This window comes from Nycticebus coucang, chromosome 4, assembly GCF_027406575.1.
Source record: "Nycticebus coucang isolate mNycCou1 chromosome 4, mNycCou1.pri, whole genome shotgun sequence".
Lineage (NCBI taxonomy): Eukaryota > Metazoa > Chordata > Mammalia > Primates > Lorisidae > Nycticebus > Nycticebus coucang.
Window position 1 is genome coordinate 23201214 of NC_069783.1, and position 23128 is coordinate 23224341.

Genomic DNA, 23128 nt, shown 5'->3' on the forward strand with positions numbered 1-23128 from the left:
AAAATTAACAACAACTATATATATATATATATATATATGGTCCTGTCACTAAAAAACATCAATAAACCACTAACTTGAAGCTTTTCTTTTGTTAGAGACAGAGTCTCACTTTGTAGCCCTTGGTAGAGTGCCACGGCATCACAGCTCACAGCAACCTCCAGCTCTTGGGCATAGGCGATTCTCTTGCCTCAGCCTCCCAAGTAGCTGGGACTATAGGTGCCAGCCATAACGCCTGGCTATTTTTTTTTTTTTTTTTTGGTAGAGACAGAGTCTCACTTTACTACCCTCGGTAGAGTGCCGTGGCGTCACATGGCTCACAGCAACTTCCAGCTCTTGGGCTTATGTGATTCTCTTGCCTCAGCCTCCCAAGCAGCTGGGACTACAGGCGCCCGTCACAACGCCCAGCTATTTTTTTGTTGCAGTTTGGCTGGGGCTGGGTTTGAACCCACCACCCTTGGTATATGGGGCTGGCGCCCTACTCACTGAGCCACAGGTGCCGCCCACGCCTGGCTATTTTTTGTTGCAGTTTGGGGTCAGGTTTGAACCTGCCACCCTCGGTATATGGGGCCGGCGCCCTACTCACTGAGCCACAGGTGCCACCCTTGAAGCTTTTCTAATTGTTCCCTGCTAATCAGAATGGAGATAAGTTTATTCTTTCTTTTATCATCTCATTGATCCACTAAGATGGTTTCTTTCTTCAATATTTATTCAATTAAACTTTCATTCTCTCAGCCTCTGAAACCAGCAGAATAGTTACATACTGGCATCTGAGAACATTAGACCAGACCCTCTCTTCTTACTTTCTCTCAGTCATAGCATATTTTTTACTTTCTTTTCCCTAATACAAATGCTTTCATGGGACCAGGTGGGCTCATGCTTGTAATCTTAGCACTCTGGAAGGCCCAGGGCAGGTGGATGGCTTGAGCTCAGGAGTTCGAGACTAGCCTGAGCAAAGCGAGACTCTGTCTCTACTAAAAACAGAAAAACTAGCTAAGGGTTGTGGCAGGTGCCTGTAGTCCCAGCTACTCAGAAGCCTGAGACAAGAGGATCACTTGAGCCCAAGAGTTTGAGGTTGCTGTAAACTATGATGCATCAGTGTTCTACACAGGGCAAGTGAGTGAGACTCTGTCAAAAAAAAAAAGCTTTCCTAGGCTGCACCTGCTAATTTTATAAATATCACTAACAATGAATTGTTTTGGATGCAGGGAGAATTTTTCTTAAAGACATAGCATCCTTTAGTCAACTGATCAGAATTTTAATTGGTGACATTATAGGTACATACTCTGTATTAACTAAAACAACAAACTTAGATTTTTGATATTTTCCTTCAAGATGATCACAAATTTATCACCTGCCTTTGGAAGAATACATTAACATTTTCATTATAAATATAAAAACCTTTATATAAAAAAATTTCCTAACTAAAGGCTAGAACTATTTCTTTCAGGCCAACATGAAAAACCGAACTTTGCATAATGATAGTGGTTGAGTCTTTAAAGAAATTAATATAGCATTTTAACAACCTATATGCTCTTTAGTATGTAGTAGTAGCAATGAGTACAAATTATGAAATTGCATATCTTGAATTCTCAAAAATGCAAACTTCTTCAAAAATAAACCTATAGGAAATAAGATTTAAAGAAAATAACTTTATTTTTATTTTTGAGACAGGGTCTTGCTCTGTTGCCCAGGCTGGAGTGCCGTGGCATGATCATAGCTCATGGCAGCCTATTGAACTCCCGGTATTAAGCAATCCTCCTGCCTCAGCCTCTGTAGTAGCTGAGACTACAGGCATGTGTGACTATGTTTGGCTAATTTTTTTTCTTGGTAGAGATGGGAGTCTCACTGTGTTGCCAGGCTGATCTCAAACTCCTGGCCTCAAGGGATCTTCCTGCCTCAGCCTCCCAAAGTGCTGGGATTCCAGGTGTGAGCCATTGGACCTAGCCCAGAACTCTCTTTAAAACACACATTAAAATGGGCGGCGCCTGTGGCTCAGTGAGTAGGGCGCCGGCCCCACATACCGAGGGTGGTGGGTTCAAACCCAGCCCTGGCCAACTGCAACAAAAAAATAGCCGGGCATTGTGGCGGGTGCTTGTAGTCCCAGCTACTTGGGAGGCTGAGGCAAGAGAATCATGTAAGCCCAAGAGCTGGAGGTTGCTATGAGCCGTGTGACGCCATGGCACTCTACCTGAGGGCAGTACAGTGAGACTCTGTCTCTACAAACAAAACAAAACAAAAAAAAAACCACACATTAAAAAAAAAAAAATGACACTAGAATTCCAGCTCCACAGGGCAGTGATTGTTGTTGGTTCTGTGCTTTGTTCTATCTCCAGTGCCTAAAGCAGGGCCTGACACATAGTAGGCGCTGAGTAAATCAATGATGAATATTTTAACAATAGAGTTTGATTAAAAATTTATGAAAATACAGGTGCCCCTGATAGGCAAAGGATTAACTGGGAACTATTAATCAAAAGCCACATAGTAATTTTGCATCTTAAATTGGCCCTAAAGCAAATTGAGTAAGCCTGATTTTTCTTTCCCATTTATAATTGGTTATTGGTTTACAACACAGCCACAGATTCCAGTTGAGAAACACCAAGTAGTTGGATACATTTTAATATATAAAATGTTATACTTATCAAATGTAGTATCAGTCTACAGATCACAGCTTTCTCATCCCTGGTGATGATTCTTGATGGCTATTATTTTCACTACTCTTTTAGTTGCAAGTAATAGAAAGCAAACCCCAACTAACTTAAGCAGTAAACACAGGAGTAATCTATAGGAAGGACTCTGGAGCGGCTGACCATCTTGAAGAACAACCAGTTCAAGGTCCCTCCCTCAAGGACTAGAAGGAAAGGCTTAAAGCCATCAGGACTCTGTCACTCTCTGAATGTCTGCTTCAACCTCTCAATTTTTTCTCGTGAGTTTGGAATAAAGGTTGCAAGCATAGGTGGGACTTCTGTTTTCCTCTCCTGGGAGGAAATTTGTCCTCCTAGCTCTGATTAGAAAAATCCCATGGAGGGACCCTGATTGACTGACCTTAGATCACATTCCCATCCTATGGACTAATCTCTATGGCCTGGGAAGGATAGTTCATATAAGAATTTGAACATTTTGAATGTGGACAGAATAGAGTAGTTGCCCCAAAGTGGGGTGGCTACTTTCAGGAGAGAGGAATGCTGGGCAGATAAAACAACCGATGTTTGTCATGCACAATGTCGGTCCTTGACAATGAAAAGTAAAGCTCTAGTTTGCAGCTTTCAGAGACAGGCTCCTTCCTGTGGATGGGGCCTAGATGACTTTCAAATTAAGGGGTGATGGCAGCCCAGTGATTTAAGGGTTCTTTTTTTTTTTTTTTTTGTAGAGACAGAGTCTCACTGTACCGCCCTTGGGTAGAGTGCCGTGGCGTTACACGGCTCACAGCAACCTCTAACTCTTGGGCTTACGCGATTCTCTTGCCTTAGCCTCCCGGGCAGTTGGGACTACAGGTGCCCGCCACAACGCCCAGCTATTTTTTTTTTTTGTTGTTGTTGCAGTTTGGCCGGGGCTGGGTTTGAACCCACCACCTTCGGCATATGGGGCCGGCGCCTTACTCACTGAGCCACAGGCGCCGCCCGATTTAAGGGTTCTTGTGGTACAATTGAATTATTAGCCAAAATATGCACTATTATAATGAGTTAACAACTTTGACTTACAAAGGCAAATATAATGTTAGTATCTTTCTTTAAGGGATCAAAACACTTTCATCAAAATTTAATAAGGTTAGAACAACCTGATGAACAGATAAATAAAATTTCCTCTATTCTACTTATTGGAAACTAAAGCAGGATGTCTTACGGAGAGTCACAGCTGGTGAGGAACTGGATGGGCTCCTAGCCTAGAAGGTTTTTCATTAAAGACCAGTGTCTCAACAAATAAGTTTGGCCCACAGACCAGTGTTTTTAGATATTTGGCTTTACTTTATAAAAATACACAACTTAAATACATATGACACTCTGTATACAAGACATAAACAACTGGTAGATTCAACATTTTCAGTTATTTCAACAGAAAGCAAATATGCAAATTACCTTGTAAAAACAAAGGGTTCATTTATAGACTCTGCATTTACACCCAGAGGGGAAGATGCCCAGGGAGCAATTAATGCAGGAAGCTACTAACCAACACTGTCCAACTTTCCAACAAAAGTCGTCATCTCATCAACAGGGCCTTTATTGCACAGCTGAATATTGCACTGTTCATTAGCCATAATCTAACTTCCCCACGTCACAATGTAAGCTTTTGACTTCTCTAGAAAAGTTTAATGGAAAAACCAATGTAAGACAGTATTAACTGTGTCTTACAATTGTGCTAAATATCAATTATGAGAAGCATGAACCTCTCCATTTTGCAATGGAAGGTGCTTAGCTATATTTTGCAGCTAAAGTCATTTTCAGTTTTACAAAAATGCTGGCAGGCACAGAGAGCTCCATCGGGTGCAGTGGTGAAGTTGGTAACATTCCCTACTTGTAGGGAGGGTCAAAAGCAATATGCAAATTGCCTACAGCTTACGGTTCCACCCTTCTAACTTGAGACTGAAATACCTCCTGTGCAGTGATTGTCCTCCCTCTGCGGTCATTGTCCTCAGGGGCATGGAGCCTGTAGGGGCTGCTTGCTTACTACTCTCGCTATCCTTCAGAAATTTAGCTCATTTAACTAACAGTGAATTAGGTGCTAGTTCACAGGTACAGAGACATATTTACCAGTTGAGAATTCAATATATGAGAATATATTAGAGTAAGTTTCCCGAGGTAAATGTAAATCTTAAAGAATGGTATGCGATCTATGGCATTACAGCAGTTTATCTTGGGTAGCAATACCATGATCCCCATGGCTGAACTTTTAAGAGACTAATAAAACCAGAGACATATCTATATGAAGAAATAAAGTAACAATTTGAAGAAGAAATATTAACAGTTGAGAATATCAATTCAAAGGGAGGCACAGAAAGGGGAACAAAGGAACCAGAGAAGGGTATATTTTAAAGTGCTTAGGTAGGTTAGGCTGTTAATTTGAAATGCCTCTGGGGATTTCTCACAAGTTTAAAAAGTGTTACTTCTTGGTGACTCAGATGTTGAAGACATGGCTTTTCTTTAATAATAGCTCTTCAAACTTTTGTTCTTTTGTGAAAAACAAGATTTTCTATAAAATTTTTTTTAGCCATTGAAATTATCCTGCTACTTGTTAACTCTTGGTGATGTACTTTGCAATCCTAACTGACTGGAGAACTTTCAATAAGGTTGAACTACAAAGTACATATTTGCACCAGGAATTTAAATTACTGCATTAGAGGTCTGTAAAATTTTGCATGAAGTTAGTACCAAAAAAAATTCCATTGCAGATCGTCTTTTCTTATTTCTTAATATTCTGCAGAAGAATTATGGAAATCAGAAAAATTCTAGGACCCTAAAACCTTTATTTTATTTCTTTTACATAAATGAAGTAGTATATCCTTAATGTTAATAACAGAGGTGTTGAAAACCGAGTCCCAAGGCCTAAGCATCAAGCTAGGACTAAATTTCACTAAGTCACTTATGAGGATATGAATGTGGGAACACTAAGGAATTCTGTTTTAAGTGCTCACCTGTACAGTATAGTTGAACAAGGTGACCAATCTAGTATTTAGTAACAGTGATGAAAACTGGCATCAGCTTTTATTCAGGGCTACATATTCAGCTGTCATGTCAATTTGGGCTGACACTGCCATGCATGATCCCTCATTCATATAACGCCTACATTCTGTTGCAAGAACAGATGGATGTTTGAGTACTTTAGGCATGATGAAGGCTTTCCTTAAGCTAAAGGATTTAGGTCCAGAAGAACTGTGGGTTGGAGTTCTGCAGCCCCAGAAGCTAATTCAAAGGCCAGAGAAAATCTTTTAGGAATTCATAGATCACAGTTCAGAAAAGAAAGCATTTTCAATATCACCAAGATGAGAACTTATACTTTAAAATAATGCACCTGTGGCTCAAGGAGTAGGGTGCTGGTCCCATATGCCGGAAGTGGCGGGTTCAAACCCTGCCCCGGCCAAAAAAAAAAAAAAAAAAATAATGGTCTGGCTTCCTGAGGACAAGCACAATACAGCCTGAGCATAGTCATACAGGTGAAGCTGCTCTGGCAGAAGTAAAAATCCTGCAGACTGCAGTGGGCACGGATTATATGAAAGTAGCTTTTCTTGCTATAGGTGGTAGGGTAGATGCTTTAAGTAATCAACATGGGATAGCTTTTTAAAATTTCCAGTAACATTATATATACTTTAAAGCCCCAATTAGTTAAAATATACAGTTAAAAAATATGAGTAACGGAACAAGATTGATGATGTAATAAGTTAAGTAATGAGGCTAGTTCTAGGAGAGCTTTAAGAAACGCCAGTGCTGATACTCCTCACATACAGAGGAGCAGACTGTGGCCAGAGAATGTATTTCATAAACTGTAGTTTAAAAAGATTACTCTTGAGAAATTTGCAACCCAGGCAAAAATTAGAGATTCCTCCCCACGTAGGCCCTAAGAGCTCCCTTATACCCCCATCTACCAGAGGACCCACACTTGTCTCTGGCCAACCAGGTCCAGGTCAGGGCTAGGAAGGGAAGAGGGAGGAGGCAGTGGCCAGAAGCCAGGGATTCAAGAGAGAAATGATGGCAGACATGGGATGTAAAAAAATGTGGGGAGGAGAATGGAGTAAAAAAAGGAAATAACAGTGGCGAAGACGCAAATGGGAGGCCAGGCTTGCTGAGCAGCTGCCTGCCTGTGCATCGACTTGCCTTTCCTTCAGGTGTGACCTGCAAGGATTTGCATTTCAAGGCTGACTCCTCACTCCCAGGGGCAAAGTACTGGCTACTGCCACCAGCAGCCGTTTCTACAGCAAGGGAAAAGCCTCAAACTGCAGCCATTAGGCCCAGACGTGGTGGCTGCCATTGCCTGTCCTCTTAGGACTGGCTTGTCTCTCCCCCTGGTGGTTGGAGAAGGGGAACAAAGTGACTATCATAAAAGAGAGGCTAAATTCAGAACTGTATCGCCACACTTCACAAACTTCTAAAAGGCTGCCAAGATTCATTCCTTACAGATTGATGGTTAAAATACCACCCAAGGAACACAGTGTAAAAGGAGCAACTTGCTTCTAAGGTCACACTAAACCTTCAGTGGTTCTGAGGTTGTCTGCCTCCTTTTTTGTTATTTCCTTCTCTAATGGTGAAAGGAAAAGTGAAAGGGTTCTCGGGTCCTCCCGTCCTCCCACCCTCCTTCCAGAAACCTTGAGGACTTTCCTAAGTGAAATGCTAAGGGATACTACAATTACAGAGCTTACAAATGAATGAGAAAAAAATCCAGATTATCTAGAATTATGAAATTAAGTCTCTCAGTTCACTTCATACGCAGGCAGGTCATCTCAGTAAGATGTCTATGAATGGAAACAGGTACCCAAATACTGATTTACAACTGACAACCCGTGAGTGAACAGAGCAGTGAGATTATGTGAAGGAAGCTCCATGTTGGCTATTTCACCTCCAGGAAGAGTTTGCTTGCACACCAGTCCCACACTTGTTTCTTTTTCTCTACTTTTCACTTGATATTTTTCAGGAGGGCTGTCCGGGCATTCACAACTGCTTTGAAGGCGTCTTCACTACCAGGTGCTACACATTTGTCAGGGTGGAGAAGCACAGCAAGTTTGCGATAGGCTTTATTGACTTCATCCCTGTGAAAAGAAGCCAAGCTGGACGTCAGTCACAGGGTCGGGCCAACCCACAGTGCGCGAGCTGTTTGGAGACACACATCTCTCACAGTAAGCACAGTCCAAATAATCATGACCCCTTCGCAAAAATTATACTAAAATACATAAACAAGCAAGTCCTATGTAACATACAAATAGAAAAAAAAATACAATACAAAGTTAAGTACATACACACTAAGGAAACACTTGGTAAAAGAATGACCAGATGAAAGCAGGCCGTCCTTGGCACCTCTGAGGCACTCGGCAACTCCTTACTGATTGAAGGAGGAGGAAGGATGTGGGGTGGTTCTGGGAGAGAGTGCATAGTGGCCAGGAGTGGCACAGACTAAAGCAAAACCAAAACACTCAGTGTTTCATGACAAAGGAGCACTGGGAAAGCTGTGTCTCTATGTTAGGAAAACAGGTAGGAGGTTGTCACAATAATCCAGCCATGAGTACGAGTTCAGATTATGGTGCTTATGGAAGGAAACAAAGAAAGATAAAAGAGATAACAGGAAGAAAGAAATGGTGGAAGCAGATGATGAGCCAGGCGTGGTGGTTCACACCTGTGATCCCAGCCCTCTGAGAGGCTGAGGTGGGAGGATCACTTAAGGCCAGGAGTTAGAGATCAGCCTGAGAACCTGTGTCTAAAAGAAAAATAGAAAAATTAGCTAGGTATGGTGGTGCACACCTACAGTCCTAGCTACTGAGGAGGCTGAGGTAGGAGGATTGCTTGAGTCCAGGAGTTTGAGGTTGCTGTGAGCTATGATGACATCACTGTACTACAGCCCAGGCAACAGAGTGAGACCTTGTTTCCAAAAAAGAAACAAAAGTAGACAATGAGTTGAATATCCAGATGGAGAAGATAAAAGGAGCTGAAATGAGTTCCAGGGGCATGAGGAATCTGGGGTCTGAGGAAGATGGTGATACCATTAACCAAGCTAAGGATGCCAGATAGGAGTAGCTGAGTTACAATGAAATCACTGAGACAAAGAAGAAACAAGAGAGGGATCGATATTATCCCCCAAGGAAAGAAGCAGTAATGAAGCTTCTCCAAACAGGCAGCTGCTGTAAACCAGCAGTGTTCCAGGAGAGAGCTGCAGGCTTCTGAGCTTCTCAAAAGCAGGAACTGGCTGGGCAGGGCTCTGGAGACTCCCATCCCTATCCCTCTGCTGACCATCATCCACAGGTGTCAGGCCTAAAGGGCTCTAAGTACCCAGCTACTCCCCTGGTCAGATTAAGCTTGGTCTCAACCAGATGGTTTTCTTTTATAATTCAGGGTTCCAGTTCTCCTATAAGCATGGACATGGTGCCTTGCCAAAAGCCTTAGCCTTTCTCTTTTATTTTTTAGCAGAACAATTTCTAATTTGTTTCTCCAAATTAGGGAGATGGTCTTTGATACCTTGGAACTGATAGAAAGTTTTATGGATCAACTTGGAGTGAGGTCATGGGGTCATGTTAAAAGTTTTCCATGTCTTACGCGTACATACTAGGGCCTTTTTGGTTTTTGCTTTTAGAGGAGTCGTTCTAAATTTTCTTGTTTTAACCTTGACTGCGGTTTTTCTTTCTTTCTTTCTTTTTGTTGTTTTTTTTTTGAGTCAAGAGTCTCACACTGTTGCCCTGGGTACAGAGCCTTGGCATTAAGCTCACTGTAACCTCCAACTGTTGGGCTCAAGCAACCCTCTTAACTCAGTTTTTCTATTTCTAGTAGAGACGGAGTCTCACACTTGCTCAGGCTGGGCTTGAACTCCTGAGCTCAAGCAATCCTCCAGCTTTGGCCTCCCAGAATGCTAGCATTATAGGCATGAGCTGAGTGTAGTTTTTCTACATGTATCATTTTGGTATTAGATAACAAGAATGACATTCTTCCTCTTTGAAGAAACTTGAGTTGCCAGAATTCTTTTTTTTTTTTTTTTTGAGACAGAGTCTTGTTATGTTGCCCTCAGTAGAGTGCTGTGGTGTCACAGCTCACATTAACCTCAAACTCTTGGGATTAAGAGACCCTCTTACCTCAGCCTCCCAAGTAACTGGGACTACAGGCACCTGCCCCGATACCCGACTATTTCTTGGTTGCAGTTGTCAATGTTGTTTAGCAGGCCCGGGCCAGGCTCAAACCCCCCAGCTTTGATGTATGTGGCCAGCGGCCTCCTCACTGAGCTATGAGCACCGAGCCCAGAATTCTTATTTCTCCCCCAAACCCTCTGTTCTTACAGTGGGGATAGCATTCTCTCTTCCTGGGCAGAGTTTCCTGAGGGAGCATGCCCTCATGTTCTATCTGGTCCTCTGTGCTAAGAGTACCTTTCAAGATGTCTAAGTGGAAAGAGAGTCTCTCAAGGAAAATTTGTGGAGAAACAAGATAGTTTCAGGTGTATAACAAAGATATCACTATTACAAATGAAGATTTTCTTAAAGTTCAAGAACATAAACATAGCACGAACAAGTATCAAAATTCTCTGTAACTTAAGGAAAGAATGCTTTAAGCTTTTCCCCAAATGTGCTCAATACCATACAAAATTAGTTTGATAGACCTAGTGGAACAAAGGGAAGAAAAGTACATACATCTTTACATGAGTTAAGGATGTGGAAACTATGCAGGGCCTGTAAGCTCTGGTAGATTCCAGTTAACCAAAGTGAATAAATAAGGAACCAAAGTGAATAAATAAGGAACCAAAGTTTCTTTTTCCTTAATGAGTATTATTCTAGGTCCATTAATAAGTATATAAAGTAACAGCTTCTTAACTTTAGAGCCAATGTCCCTTGGAGATGGGCACAGAAGAATTTAGAATTAGACTACAGAGGTCTAAAAAGACATTTAAATGATACCAAGAAACTGTGTGCTCTACACATGAGATCATCTGAATTCTTTCACATGGTTTAAAGCATCTTTAATAACGCCTGGAAGGTAAAGGTAACCAATGACAGTCTTTCTTTTCCCTTCCCCTCTTTCCTTCTGGACTTAAAGATATGCTATGAGATCAAAGTAGAAAAGAGATACTTAATGCTTTGGGTGCTGATAAGGCAATTTGAAGACAAACTTCTTTCTTTTGATAGAATCAAGGTGAAAATGTAGGAAGGGAAGGGCGTTGCCTGTGGCTCAAAGGAGTAGGGCACCAGCCCCATATGCCAGAGGTGGCAGGTTCAAATCCAGCCCCGGCCAAAAACTGCAAAAAAAAAAAAAAAAAAGTAGGAAGGGAAAAGCACAGGGATGGGAACTAGCATGCAAAATAACACCCTTATAGATTACAATATGTGTAGTAACACTAGTATCATCCTGTTAAAAATTATATGGCCATACTGAATATTTATTTATTTTTGCACAAGCACTAAAGAATAGGGACTATACTTCTTTTTTTCCTGAATAATTCTTTTGACTAACATAATTCATATAAATATACACACAGATGAGGAGCTAGCAGGGTTTTTGAGAAAGATGGAGACAGATCTCAACACACTGTTCTAGGGTTGAGGTTCAATTCTACCATTCACTCCTGGGGTTCTTGGACATGGTTAATCTCACTGAGTCCCAGGTTTCCCACTTTTAAAATGAAATGTTTGGATAAGTTGATTTCTATCCATCTTTCCTCCTCTAAAATTCTATGATTTATGAATTCTTTTGTTGTTGTCTTTTAAAGGTTATTTAGCTTCAAAGCTTTTGCTCATCATAGACAAAAGCAGAAGATACTCTTTCAAGAAGTGTTTATGTATATACAGGACATAATTTTCTTACCAGGCAACAGTGTGCTCTGTTGGTATTCAGTTAATTCAATGAAGCAGTCATTAAGTAATTGAATATATTTCCACACATCTTCAAATTTCCAGCCAATGAGAAGAAGATATGTTGCACCTACAGTTTTGGTGATCGAGCCCTTCTATATGATACAACTCAGCACTGAGGGTCCTAGAGCATTGCTTACCTTGAAGCCCCAGGTTTGACACCCAGCATGTCCCAACTATCTTTACTATTTCGAATTCTGCGAATGGTGTCTGCTTGTTCTTTGGTGAAACTAGCACTGCTATTTGTGGTAGGACGTTTCCCGCCATTTTCACATAAATCAACTATGGACACATAAAAGGTCTGCAAGAAAACACATTCCAGAGCAGAACTGACTTTGTGAAAATAGGAATTCCTTTTAAGCATCAACTTAAAGATTTTTATTCCAGGAACTCTTAGAAGTCATGAATAAAGCAAATATGTACTTTGAAAGATTTTTTTCTTTTATACTATTGATATATATTCATATATTTTAATATAGAAAAAGCATAAGGAATAAAATTAAAAGGGCTCATAATTCTACTCTCAGATAACCACATTTGAAGTTAAAAATAATAGGTGAACACTGTTAGAAAAATTCTAGTAGTAAAAAAAGTGTAAAATGAAGACTATGTCTCCCTGCTCAAGTTCCTATCCTTGAGACAACCTTTGTTATTATTATTTTGAGTACCTTTCCAGAAAAATTTTCTATGAGTATATAAGTAAATACACAGATCCACACTCTTTAAACATTTGCATAAAGTAAATCAAATTAAACACAATGATTAGCACTTTGCTTTTTTTTTTTACACAATAATACAACTTGGGGCATGCCCAGAACTCAGTGGATAGGGCACCAGCCACTACCACACTGAGGCTGGAGGGTTCAAATCCGGCCTGGGCCAGCTAAAACAATAACAACCGCAACAACAACAACAAATAGCTGGGCATTGTGGCAGGTGCCTGCAGTCCCAGCTATTTGGGAGGCTGAGGCAAGAGAATCACTTGAGCCTAAGAATTTGAAGTTGCTGTGAGCTGTGGTGCCACAGCACTTTACCGAGGGCGCCATAGTGAGACTCTGTCTCAAAAAAAAAAAAAAATACATCTTGGAATCTCTCTATAGCTACATATAGAGAAAGAGCTTTTCATAATTTACTCAGCCAGCTCTCTATTCTTGGACAAGTCAGTGGTTTCCACTTTTTTTTTTCCTTGTACAAACAATGTTTTAATGAACTCTTTTTGTGTGTATACATTTCTGCACCCTTGTGGGAATCCTGCTTTAAGATGACTTCTTAAAAGCAGAACTGTTAAGAGTTTAATGTGCATTTTCATTTTTGATTTTGACAAGTGTTGTCCAAAAAGGCTGTACCAGTTTACATTCCCACCACTGTGGAGGAAGGTGCCTATTTTCCCAAGTCCATGTTTAACAGTGGACATTATCATACCTCTTAATTTTTGCCGATCTGATGTGTATCTCATAGTTTGGATTTGTATTTCCTTTTTTTTTTTTTTTTTCGGTAGAGACAGAGTCTCACTTTATTGCCCTCGGGTAGAGTGCCGTGGCATCACACAGCTCACAGCAACCTCCAACTCCTGGGGCTTAAGCGATTCTCTTGCCTCAGCCTCCTGAGTAGCCGGGACTACAGGTGCCCGCCACAACGCCCAGCTATTTTTTGGTTGCAGTTCAGCCGGGGCCGGGTTTGAACCCGCCACCCTCGGTATATGGGGCCGGCGCCCTACCGACTGAGCCACAGGTGCCACCCTTCCTTATTTTTTTTTTTTAATTGTTTTTTATTAAATCATAACTTTGTACATTGATGCATTTATGGGGTTCAATGTATTGCTTCAATATACAATGTGAAATGCTTACATTGAACTAAGTAACACATCCATCACAATTATACTCATTTCTTAATAGTTTTGAAATGTACCATTGCATCATGCACATTAGGTGAGGTCCTCCCGAATACCTCCCCTCCTCCCATATCTCCCTCCCCTCTCTCTCCTATGGATTTGTATTTCTTTAATTGTAAGTGAAAGTGAGTATCTTTTCATATGCTTATGGCCTTTTTTTCTACAAACTTCATATTTTTTATCTACTCATTATTATTTTTTAAAGTGAAAGCTTTTTTTTGGCAACCGGGTCTCACACTGTGTTGACCCAGGCTAGAGTGCCTTGGTGTCAGCCTAGCTTACCACTCTTTTTTTCTTTAACAGACTAATTCATTTATTAGTTCTACTCCAGATGTATCTAAAAGAATAAAAGTATCACAGTTCACAGATGTTTGCCAGTGGTATGTAACAGTAAGGTTTTCTTCTAACTTATGGATTGTCCTGAAACACAAATGCTCATAGATTTTTTAAGGGTATAAGTATTCATTCATAACACACATGGTTATAGAAGACAAGCAGTGTTGTGATACATAGAACATTGAGATCAAAGTCAAAAGCCTATTTAAATTTCATGTCTGAGTAATAGCCATGACAGAGTAATGGATGTTGGACTAGATCTCATGACATAAACTACTACCAAACTGGACACATTTATGAGGCCATTATTTTTAGATAGTGACAACAGTAAGTGCCAAAGTGCTCCCTGAGGGGTGAGCTCCACAATCACCTGGTTCTCTACCTGGAGTCCATTTTCTGACCATGGCATAGAAAGCTGGAATCTGAGTAGACACAAAGTCCCATCAAGCTAAGGAGGCAGGGATCAGAGTTTGAGACTGCTAAAGTGGCTACAATGTGCAGAACAGAGCACTAGTGAGAGGGAGCTGTGTAGAATTAGTCCCCAAGTCCATGTAGGGGTTCCTCAAGAGTTTTGTAGCTAAGGGCTAGAGTATAGATCCATAGGATGAAATCATCTGAGGCTTACTTGTTAATAGTTGCTATGGCATTGAGAACAAAACCAATATATTGAAGTCTGGTGGTGTTAGGGAAAGAGCTATCCTAGGGACCTTAGGGTTTGGCCTTGCCAGAGTGGAGAGACTGGCATAACACCACATCAATAGCCCTAGCTAAAGGACCAGAGAATTACAGACTCACCCCAACAAAATCTAAATCAAGAGCTGACGAGATCTGCAAGAAAGACAGAATTGGGAAGCTGAGTCCTGCCAAATTAAAAGGAGTTGGGCAACCCTTCAGACTTCTTTCAAATCTTTGCTATTAAAGCAAAAAGACAAGCCTACACAAATTCACTATAATCTGTCAATAACCAAATTGCCTCCTGAAATAAGAATCAATATTCTTCTGAGGAAGAAAAGAGAGTCTAGATAGAGTCTCCACAATATGTTATCCTCAATGTCCACTGTTCAACCAAAAATCACTACTCAGACAAAAAAACAAGAAAATGGTGGTGGTGCCTGGGCAGGGTGCAGCCACATATACCAAGACCGGAGGGTTCAAACCCAGCCTGGGCCAGCTAAAACAACAATGACAACTGCAAGAGAAAAAATAGCCGGGTGCTGTGGTGGGCACCTGTAGGTCCAGCTACTTGGGAGGCTGAGGCAAGAGAATCGCTTAAGCCCAAGAGTTTGAGGTTGCTGTGAGCTGTGACTCCACGGCACCCTACCCAGGGTAATAGCTTGAGACTCTGTCTCAAAACAAACAAACAAAAAAATGTGATCTATAGTCAGGAAAAAAAGTAGTCAATAGATACTGAACCCAAGAGAGTTCAAATGCTAGACTTAACAAAGACTTTAAAACAGCTATTATAAATATTTCAAAGCAGTAAAGGAAAATATATTCTTCATGAGTGAGCAGATAGAGAATCTCAGAGAATGGGGAACTACACAAAAGAATCAAATGCAAATTCTAGAACTGAAAAATTCACTCAGTGAGTTTAGCACCAGATTGTCAGTGAACCTGAAATCAAATCAAGAGAGACTATGTAATCTGAAAAATGCAGAAGAAAATGGAAGAAAAGTAAACATACCCTGAGGAACTGTGGGCAAAAAATCAAATGGTCTAATATACATGTATTGAAGCCCGAAAAGGAAAAGAGAATGTGGCTCCACAAAATTTGAAGAAATAACTGTAGAAATCTTCCCAAATTTGATGAAAGACACATATCCACCAATCTTAGAAACTCAACAAGTCCCAAACAGGAGAAATATGAAGAGAACCATACTTCAGCACATCACAGTATAAATGCTGAAAGCCAAAGATAAAGTTAAACTCGTGAAAACAACCAAGGAGGGGCAAAGGCATATTATGTACCTAAAAATATGAGTAAGAATAATTGCTAACATCTTAGGAGACACAAAGGAGGCCAGAAGGGAATGAACTGACATCTTTAAAGCACTGAAGGAAATTTAATCGTTAACAGTTAACGATTGGATAAGTCACTTCACTACTATTAGATGTTCTCGTACATGAACTGAGAATAATCCCTGCCACACATTGTTGTTATGAGTCTCAAAGGAGATTGTAAACTTCTCCAGAATTATAAAATACTATTCAAATGGTTAGGTATTGTTATTGCACATGTATACGTACAAGCTCATCTAGGTCTATGTACTTAAAAGAACGGAAAGCATGGCAAACCAACTCAACTTCATTTGCTCTTGAAATAAAAGCTAGTTTTCCAATTCAGCTTGTCAGCCAAGAACCAAACCTGTCTTCTAGTAGGAGGAGTGACATCTTGTGAGAAGGAAATGCAGCATAAAAGATTAAATACAATCCCACTCAATAATTAAGAACAACTCTGTATGGAGTAGCTACATTTGAAATGCTAAAAATTCCCAAAATATCAGATATATTCATAAGAAGAAAAATACATTATTCATGTTACCATTTCCAAATGTATCTATAATTAAGAGTTGACTTTATAATTTATTGTCTTAAATATCCTTCTTTCCTTAAAATTATTCAAGATCAGCAGGTTTTAGAATGTGACCAACTATTCAGGTTGCAGTGTGAGCACGTGCTTCCTTCTATTGACTACTAGATTGGTGAGACCTTATTTTTACGTATGACAGGCTGGATTCTGCAATGATAGTCTTCTATTCTCTAACTGCAGCCCTGTGCGCTACAATACAGGACTCTATTAGCAAGGCAATTTTGTCACAGAGCTTCCATTTGATTACACATACAAATGTAACACCATTAACCAAAGGTAATTTTGAAGAGTCTTTGTTCCACTTTAGTTATATTTTCTGTCATTAAACCTGGTCATCAGAATCACCTGGAGAGCTTTTCCAAAATATAGATTCCTAGGCTTCATTGCAAAGCAAAGCTTCTCGTAGGTCTGCAGCCCAGAAATAAACATTTTGAAGAATTTCCCCTGGTATTCTGATGATCAGCCAGGTGTGGTCTAAAATAGATAGCAGACAGATCACACATTTGCATGTGCTCTCTCTCAATACACATTCTCTATCTTGCCAGCTGCTTTGAAAAAAAAAAGGACCTTATTCTAATGAGAAAATCCTATGACTGTTTTGCATCTCATAATTTAAACTGAAAGTTGGCATGTTTGGCCTTGACACAAAAGGCTGGGTTACCTGGAACATCTCATTGATTCCTTCCCCAGTTTGTGCTGAAGTTTCAAAGTACAGGAACCCTTTACTTTCAGCCCACAGACGCCCTTCACTTTCATCTACACAGCGGTGCTTGGTACAGTCGATCTGAAACAGAAAGTTAGGGCACAGAGAAGATTCCAACCTTGTTTCACTAGAATTGACCCGGTGAGATTTTTGTCAATCCTTTTCTGAGGCAAAACTATTTTTAATGAACACCATCACTTAATGATCAGGTTTAATGACAATTAGAAAACACAACTAAAGACAATTACCGATGTCAAAAGGGACCCCAAACCCCAAACTAATACTGGCTGTGGACTGATTTTCTGTGGCAACTGGACTAGAGTCTGCTGCTGCACTTCCCACCTGATCCTTTGGGAGAATAGCTGTAATTAACCTTGGGAAAAGTTGGCCTTCCTGATATCTGCCATGCCCTGAGGGCCACAGTCCACTTTCCATAGTGCACATTTCACCTAAATAACGCTCCCCTCTAGTCAGTTCAGAGTGTGATACTATGATCCAATTCTCCGCATCAGTCACCAATGTCCTTCCCCAAGTACGGCACCAGAAAAAAAATCCCCATATACCAGGTTTTGGGTTTTTGATTTGGTCTTAGGAACACGCTTTGAAAGGTTGTTGCTGCCTATAATATAGGATAAGGAGTTTTTTCTTTTCTTTTTAACTGTTCCCTACATTCTGAGTGCTACTCTTCCCCTAGCAAGCTGAGCATACCATTTCCAAAGCAGTTACCTTGTTGGCGCACACTACAAATATAATATTTTCCATGTTTCCATGAGGTCCAAGCTCTTGTTTCATTTCCGCTAGCCAAGCATCCAAAGCATCAAAGGACTCTTTCTGCCCAACATCATAGACCAGCATCACACCCTGTGTGTCCTTGTAAAACTCATTACGAACCTTCAAATAAAAACAACACATGTATAAATGTAGGTTTTATGATTTTATAAGAATGTATCTCACAGTCTTTAACTTGGCAAAATGTGTTCTTTTGTGTATTCATAGTATTTACGATTGTATCTCAGAATCTACTTTAGAGCTATGATCCCCAAACCCTGGGCTGTGACGGCTACCAGTCCGTGGCCTGTTAGGAACTGGGTGGCACTGAAGGAGGTTAACCTTTCCTGCCTCCGCCCCCGTGAAAAAATCATCTTCCATGAAACCATGGCCTGTTAGGCACTGGGCCACACAGCAAGACAGAGGCAAGTGAGTCAAGGGCCGAGGGTGAGCAAGTGAGGCTTCATCTGTATTTAAGTAGAGCCACTTCCCATTGCTGACATCACTGCCTGAGCTCCACTCCATCCCCATCTGTGGAAAAGCCGTCTTTCATGAAACTGGGCCCTGGTGCCAAGAAGATTAGGGGCTACTGCTTTAGAGTGCTTTTTGTAGAATCAAAGCAACATAATAAAAAAATCTGTTTGGAATGACGCATAGTGGACTACCCCAGTCACCTCTTCCTACCTCTAGTTCCACTCCCCAGAGGCAATCAATGTTTAATTGTTACTAGATATAACATTCTTCTTAGGAAAAATTAGGAAGGTGAGTAAACTCTAAAAAAGAACTTAAGGTAAAAATGACACAAGTATCAGCAATGGACACAGCCATTTATAACATCCCAGAGCTGTCTTTCCCCAGGTGCTAGGTAGAGCTTCCCAGACTCTTGGGTCTACACACCTACTTCAGAACTCCAAATTCAGAGCCTCAGTGTCATGTAATGGAGAAGAGCACGGCTCTGATGTCAGACACATCTGGGTTCACACTTAGTTACTAGTTGTGTGATCTTGGGCAAGTCACTTAACCTCTCTGCGTCTCAGTTTCCTCATCTGTAAAATGGGGATAATACTCTTTATTTCACAGGATTATTACGAGGATTAAATGAGATAATGAAGGCAAAGCAGTTAGCATGGTGCCGGGAAAACAATGCGCATCAGCACCTTCTCCCTTTCTCCCTTGCATTCATTCTCTGCTTGTCCTTTGATGTCTTGTTAGAAACGCCTGTCACCTCTGAGCTGTATCTCTAATCTGGGAAGAAGCAGCATGAGGTACAGGGCACACTCAAGTGGCAGAGGCCACGAGAGGTGTGTGTGAGGGGCTTCAGGACAGAATTCCAGAAAGAACCTTGACAGAGGCCATATGCTGTATGTTCTTTTCACATAATTCCAGTATGTACTCAGATTCACACTGGATGTGTAATAAGAAATGAAGACATCTTACATACCTCAGGCCTGTGTTTCTGTACACAGACACCTGGACCAAGGCTATAAGTGCACCCATTAATTTATGGAACCTTAAGCTAGCCCCTAAAGTTAAATCAGAAAGAATTGAAAATGATGAAGACCCAGAGTCGTCTCCCTCAGGACTCCTGGTCCTTAGCCTTCCATGGTAGTTGCCAGTGGGCTCTCCCTCTTCCCTGAGACTCTTGCCATCTTGGTTCCCACACACCACACATTCCCCAGTTCTTTAATTCTCTTTCTCACCAACTCCTCTTCTTTCCATTGCTCCTGCTCCAGCCCACCCCCAATTCCCCAAATCCTGTCCTGGGATCTCATCCATTCTTTTTGAACCCATCTCCTCCCAAATCTGCAGCATTAACTACAGATAATTAACTACACAGCTTCAACTATGAGACTCTCCAAGATGAGCCCTCTCATCTGAGCTTCCAGACTGGCATTTCAAATTAGCACTAGACTCTTTTAGCTGAATGTCCTGCTAGAATCTCAAATTCAGTATGTATAACAGGAAGCCCTGAAACTTACTCCTCCTGAAACTGTCCCCCCACGTTTTTTTTTTTTTTTTGAGACAGAGTCACACTCTGGTACCCTGGGTTGAGTTCTGTGTCATCATAGCTCACAGCAACCTCAAACTCCTGGGCTTAAGAGATCCTCCTGCCTCAGCCTTCCGAGTAGCTGGGACTATAGTTGCCCACCACAACACCTGGCTATTTTTTAGAGATGGGTTTTTGCTCTTGCTCAGGATGGTCTCAAACTCCTGAGCTCAGGCGATCCACCCGCCTCAGCCTCCCAGTGTGCTGGGATTATAGGTGTGAGCCACCGCACCCAGCCAAACTATCCCTTTTCTTAAACTTTAGTGATGAAAGCACCAGATCACTCCCTAAGCCATTCCAGCTGCAGGCTTGGTGCTAACTGTTGCTGCTTGCCTCTCCATTTGTTCTGCAGACTCTACCTTGTTTCTCACACCTGTCACTTCCTTTCCATTTTTATTTCCAACATTATCTCTTGACTGTGCTACTGCAAGTCTTCTAAGTAATCTTCCTAGCATTACTATACACTGTGCATTTATCCTTCTACAGTCCTGGCCCCCAAATTCTTTACTGTTTCCCCATCACCAACCCTCCAAAATTCAAATTCTCTTAATTGATGTTAAAAGTTTCTGATCAGTCTCCTCCCAACCCCAGTCCTATCTTCCTACTATCCCCTGACCTTCCGACTGGATAATTTCTCATTCCCAAACCTTCCCTGGCCCTCCTAACTCCATCTGGGAACAGATATGTCTTCATCTTTAACCTTTCAAGGTCTAGCTATAATGCTGAGCCTTTCATACAGCTTTTCTGCCCCATTCCTCACCACCTAACACCCCTAGCCCTGCCAAAGAGAATATAACCTCCATGTCCCATGGAATAGCACTGTTTTGTCCTTCTAATAGTGCTGATACCACTTTCTGCCCAGTCTTATACTCACTAGACTGGAAGCAACGTGAAGGCATACATCTGGATGCATCCATCCTGTGTCACCCACAGGGCTCAGCAGATACAGGAACACCTCATTTTATTGCATTTCACATTACTGGGTTTTGCAGATATTGCATTTTTTTACAAATTGAAAGTCTGTGTCAAACAAGTCTATTAGCACCATTTTTCTAACAGCATGTGCTCACTTCACGTCTGTGCACATTTCGTAATATTTCAAACATTTAAATATTATTGCATCTGTTACCATGGTCTGTAATCAGTGATCTTTGACATTACTATTGTAAATGTAAACCTATATAAGATGGAGAACTTAATCAATTAACGTGTGTTTTCTGACTGCTCTGCTGACCAGCTGTCTCCCACCCCTCCTCAGACCTCTATTCTGATACACAACAATACTGAAGTTTGGTCAGTTAATAACTCTACAATGGCCTCTACGTGTTCAAGGGAAAGAAAGAATTGCATGTCTATCACTTTAAATCAAAAAATAGAAATTATTGAGCTTAGTGAGGAAGTCATGTTGAAAGTCGAGGTAGGCTGGAAGCTGGGCCTCTTGAACAAATGTAAGGGAAATGTTCTTGAAGGAAACTACAAGTGCTGCTCCAGTGAACACATGAATGATAAGAAAGGGAAACAGCCTTATTGCTAACATAGAGAAGTTTTAGTGGCCTGGACAGAAGATCAAACCAGCCACCATATTACCTTAAGCCAAAGTCTAACCCAGAGCAAGGCCCTCTCAAGTCTATGAAGGCTGAGGGAGGTGAGGAAGCTGCAGAAGAAAAATCTGAAGCCAGTAAGAGGTTGGTCTATGAGGTTTAAGAAAAGAAGCTGAACTGATAACATAAAAGTACAAGGTTAAGCAGCAAATGCTAATGTAGAAGCCACAGCAAGTTATCCAGAAGATCAAGCTAAGATCACGGATGAAGGTGGCCACACTAAACAACAGATTTTCCATGCAGATGAAACAGCCTTCTGTGGAAAGAAGATGCCAACTGGGGGCGGCGCCTGTGGCTCAGTCGGTAAGGCGCCGGCCCCATATACCGAGGGTGGCGGGTTCAAACCCGGCCCCAGCCAAACTGCAACCAAAAAATAGCCGGGCGTTGTGGTGGGCGCCTGTAGTCCCAGCTACTCGGGAGGCTGAGGCAAGAGAATCGCTTAAGCCCAGGAGTTGGAGGTTGCTGTGAGCTGTGTGAGGCCACGGCACTCTACCGAGGGCCATAAAGTGAGACTCTGTCTCTACAAAAAAAAAAAAAAAAAAAAAAAAAAGAAGATGCCAACTGGAACTCTGATAGCTGGAGAGGAGAAGCCAGTGTCTGGCTTCAAAGGACAGGTCAACTCTCTCATCAGGGCCTAATCAGCCGGTGACTTTAAGTTTCAATGCTCATTTACCATTCCAAAAATCTTAGGGTCCTTATGAATTATGTGAACTCTACTTGCCTATGAATGAATTAATAAAACCTGGATGACAGCACATTCTGTTTGCAACATGGTTTACTGGATAGTTTTTGAGCCTACTTTTGAGATCTACCTATATGAAAAGATTTCTTGGCTCAGTGCCCATAGCACAGTGGTTACAGCGCCCCCACATACACCAGGACTGGCAGTTTGAATGCAGCCCAGGCCAGCGAAAACAACAACGATAACTGCAAGAGAACCACTTCCGCCCAAGAGTTTGAGGTTGCTGTGAGCTGTGATGCCACAGTGCTCTACTGAGGGCGACATAGTGAGAGTCTGTCAACATTACTCTTCATTGACAATTCATCTAGTTACCCACAAGCTCTGATGGAGATGTACAAGGAGATTAATGTTGTTTTCATGCCTCCTAATACAACATCCATTATATAGTCCATATGTCAAAGAGTAATTTTTAACACTATTATTTAAGAAATACATTTCACGGGTGGCGCCTGTGGCTCAGTCAGTAAGGCGTCGGCCCCATATACCAAGGGTGGCGGGTTCAAACCCAGCCCCAGCCAAACTGCAACCAAAAAATAGCCGGGCGTTGTGGCGGGCGCCTGTAGTCCCAGCTACTCGGGAGGCTGAGGCAAGAGAATCGCTTAAGCCCAGGAGTTGGAGGTTGCTGTGAGCTGTGTGAGGCCACGGCACTCTACCGAGGGCTGTAAAGTGAGACTCTGCCTCTACAAAAAAAAAAAAAAAGAAATACATTTCACAAGGCTATAGCTGCTATACATAATGATTCCTCAGATGGATCTAGGCAAAGTAATTTGAAAACTTTCAGGAAGGATTCACCATTCTAGATGCCATTAAGAACATTTGTGATTCATGCAAGGAGGTAAAAATATCAACCTGAACAGGAGTTTGAAAGAAGTTGATTCATGGATGACTTTGAGAGCTTCAATCTGTCAGTGGCAGAAGTACCTGCAGAT

General features: G+C 41.4%; 1 protein-coding gene across 4 annotated transcripts in view; it reads right to left on the reverse strand.

The window, feature by feature from the left end:
- Positions 1–3944: 3944 nt before the first annotated feature.
- The window catches only part of DNAJC27 (DnaJ heat shock protein family (Hsp40) member C27), a 38635-nt gene continuing 19451 nt past the window's right edge, over positions 3945–23128 (reverse strand). For 3 of the 4 annotated variants that reach the window (XM_053589473.1, XM_053589474.1, XM_053589476.1), the window contains exons 4-7: positions 17768–17932; positions 17000–17122; positions 11662–11822; positions 3945–7732 (exon numbers count right to left, since the gene is read on the reverse strand). In XM_053589473.1, the coding sequence (XP_053445448.1) occupies positions 7600–7732; positions 11662–11822; positions 17000–17122; positions 17768–17932 (582 nt within the window). In that variant the 3' untranslated portion in view covers positions 3945–7599. The remainder of the gene's footprint in view (positions 7733–11661; positions 11823–16999; positions 17123–17767; positions 17933–23128) is intronic. The other variant, XM_053589475.1, reaches the window with a different exon arrangement.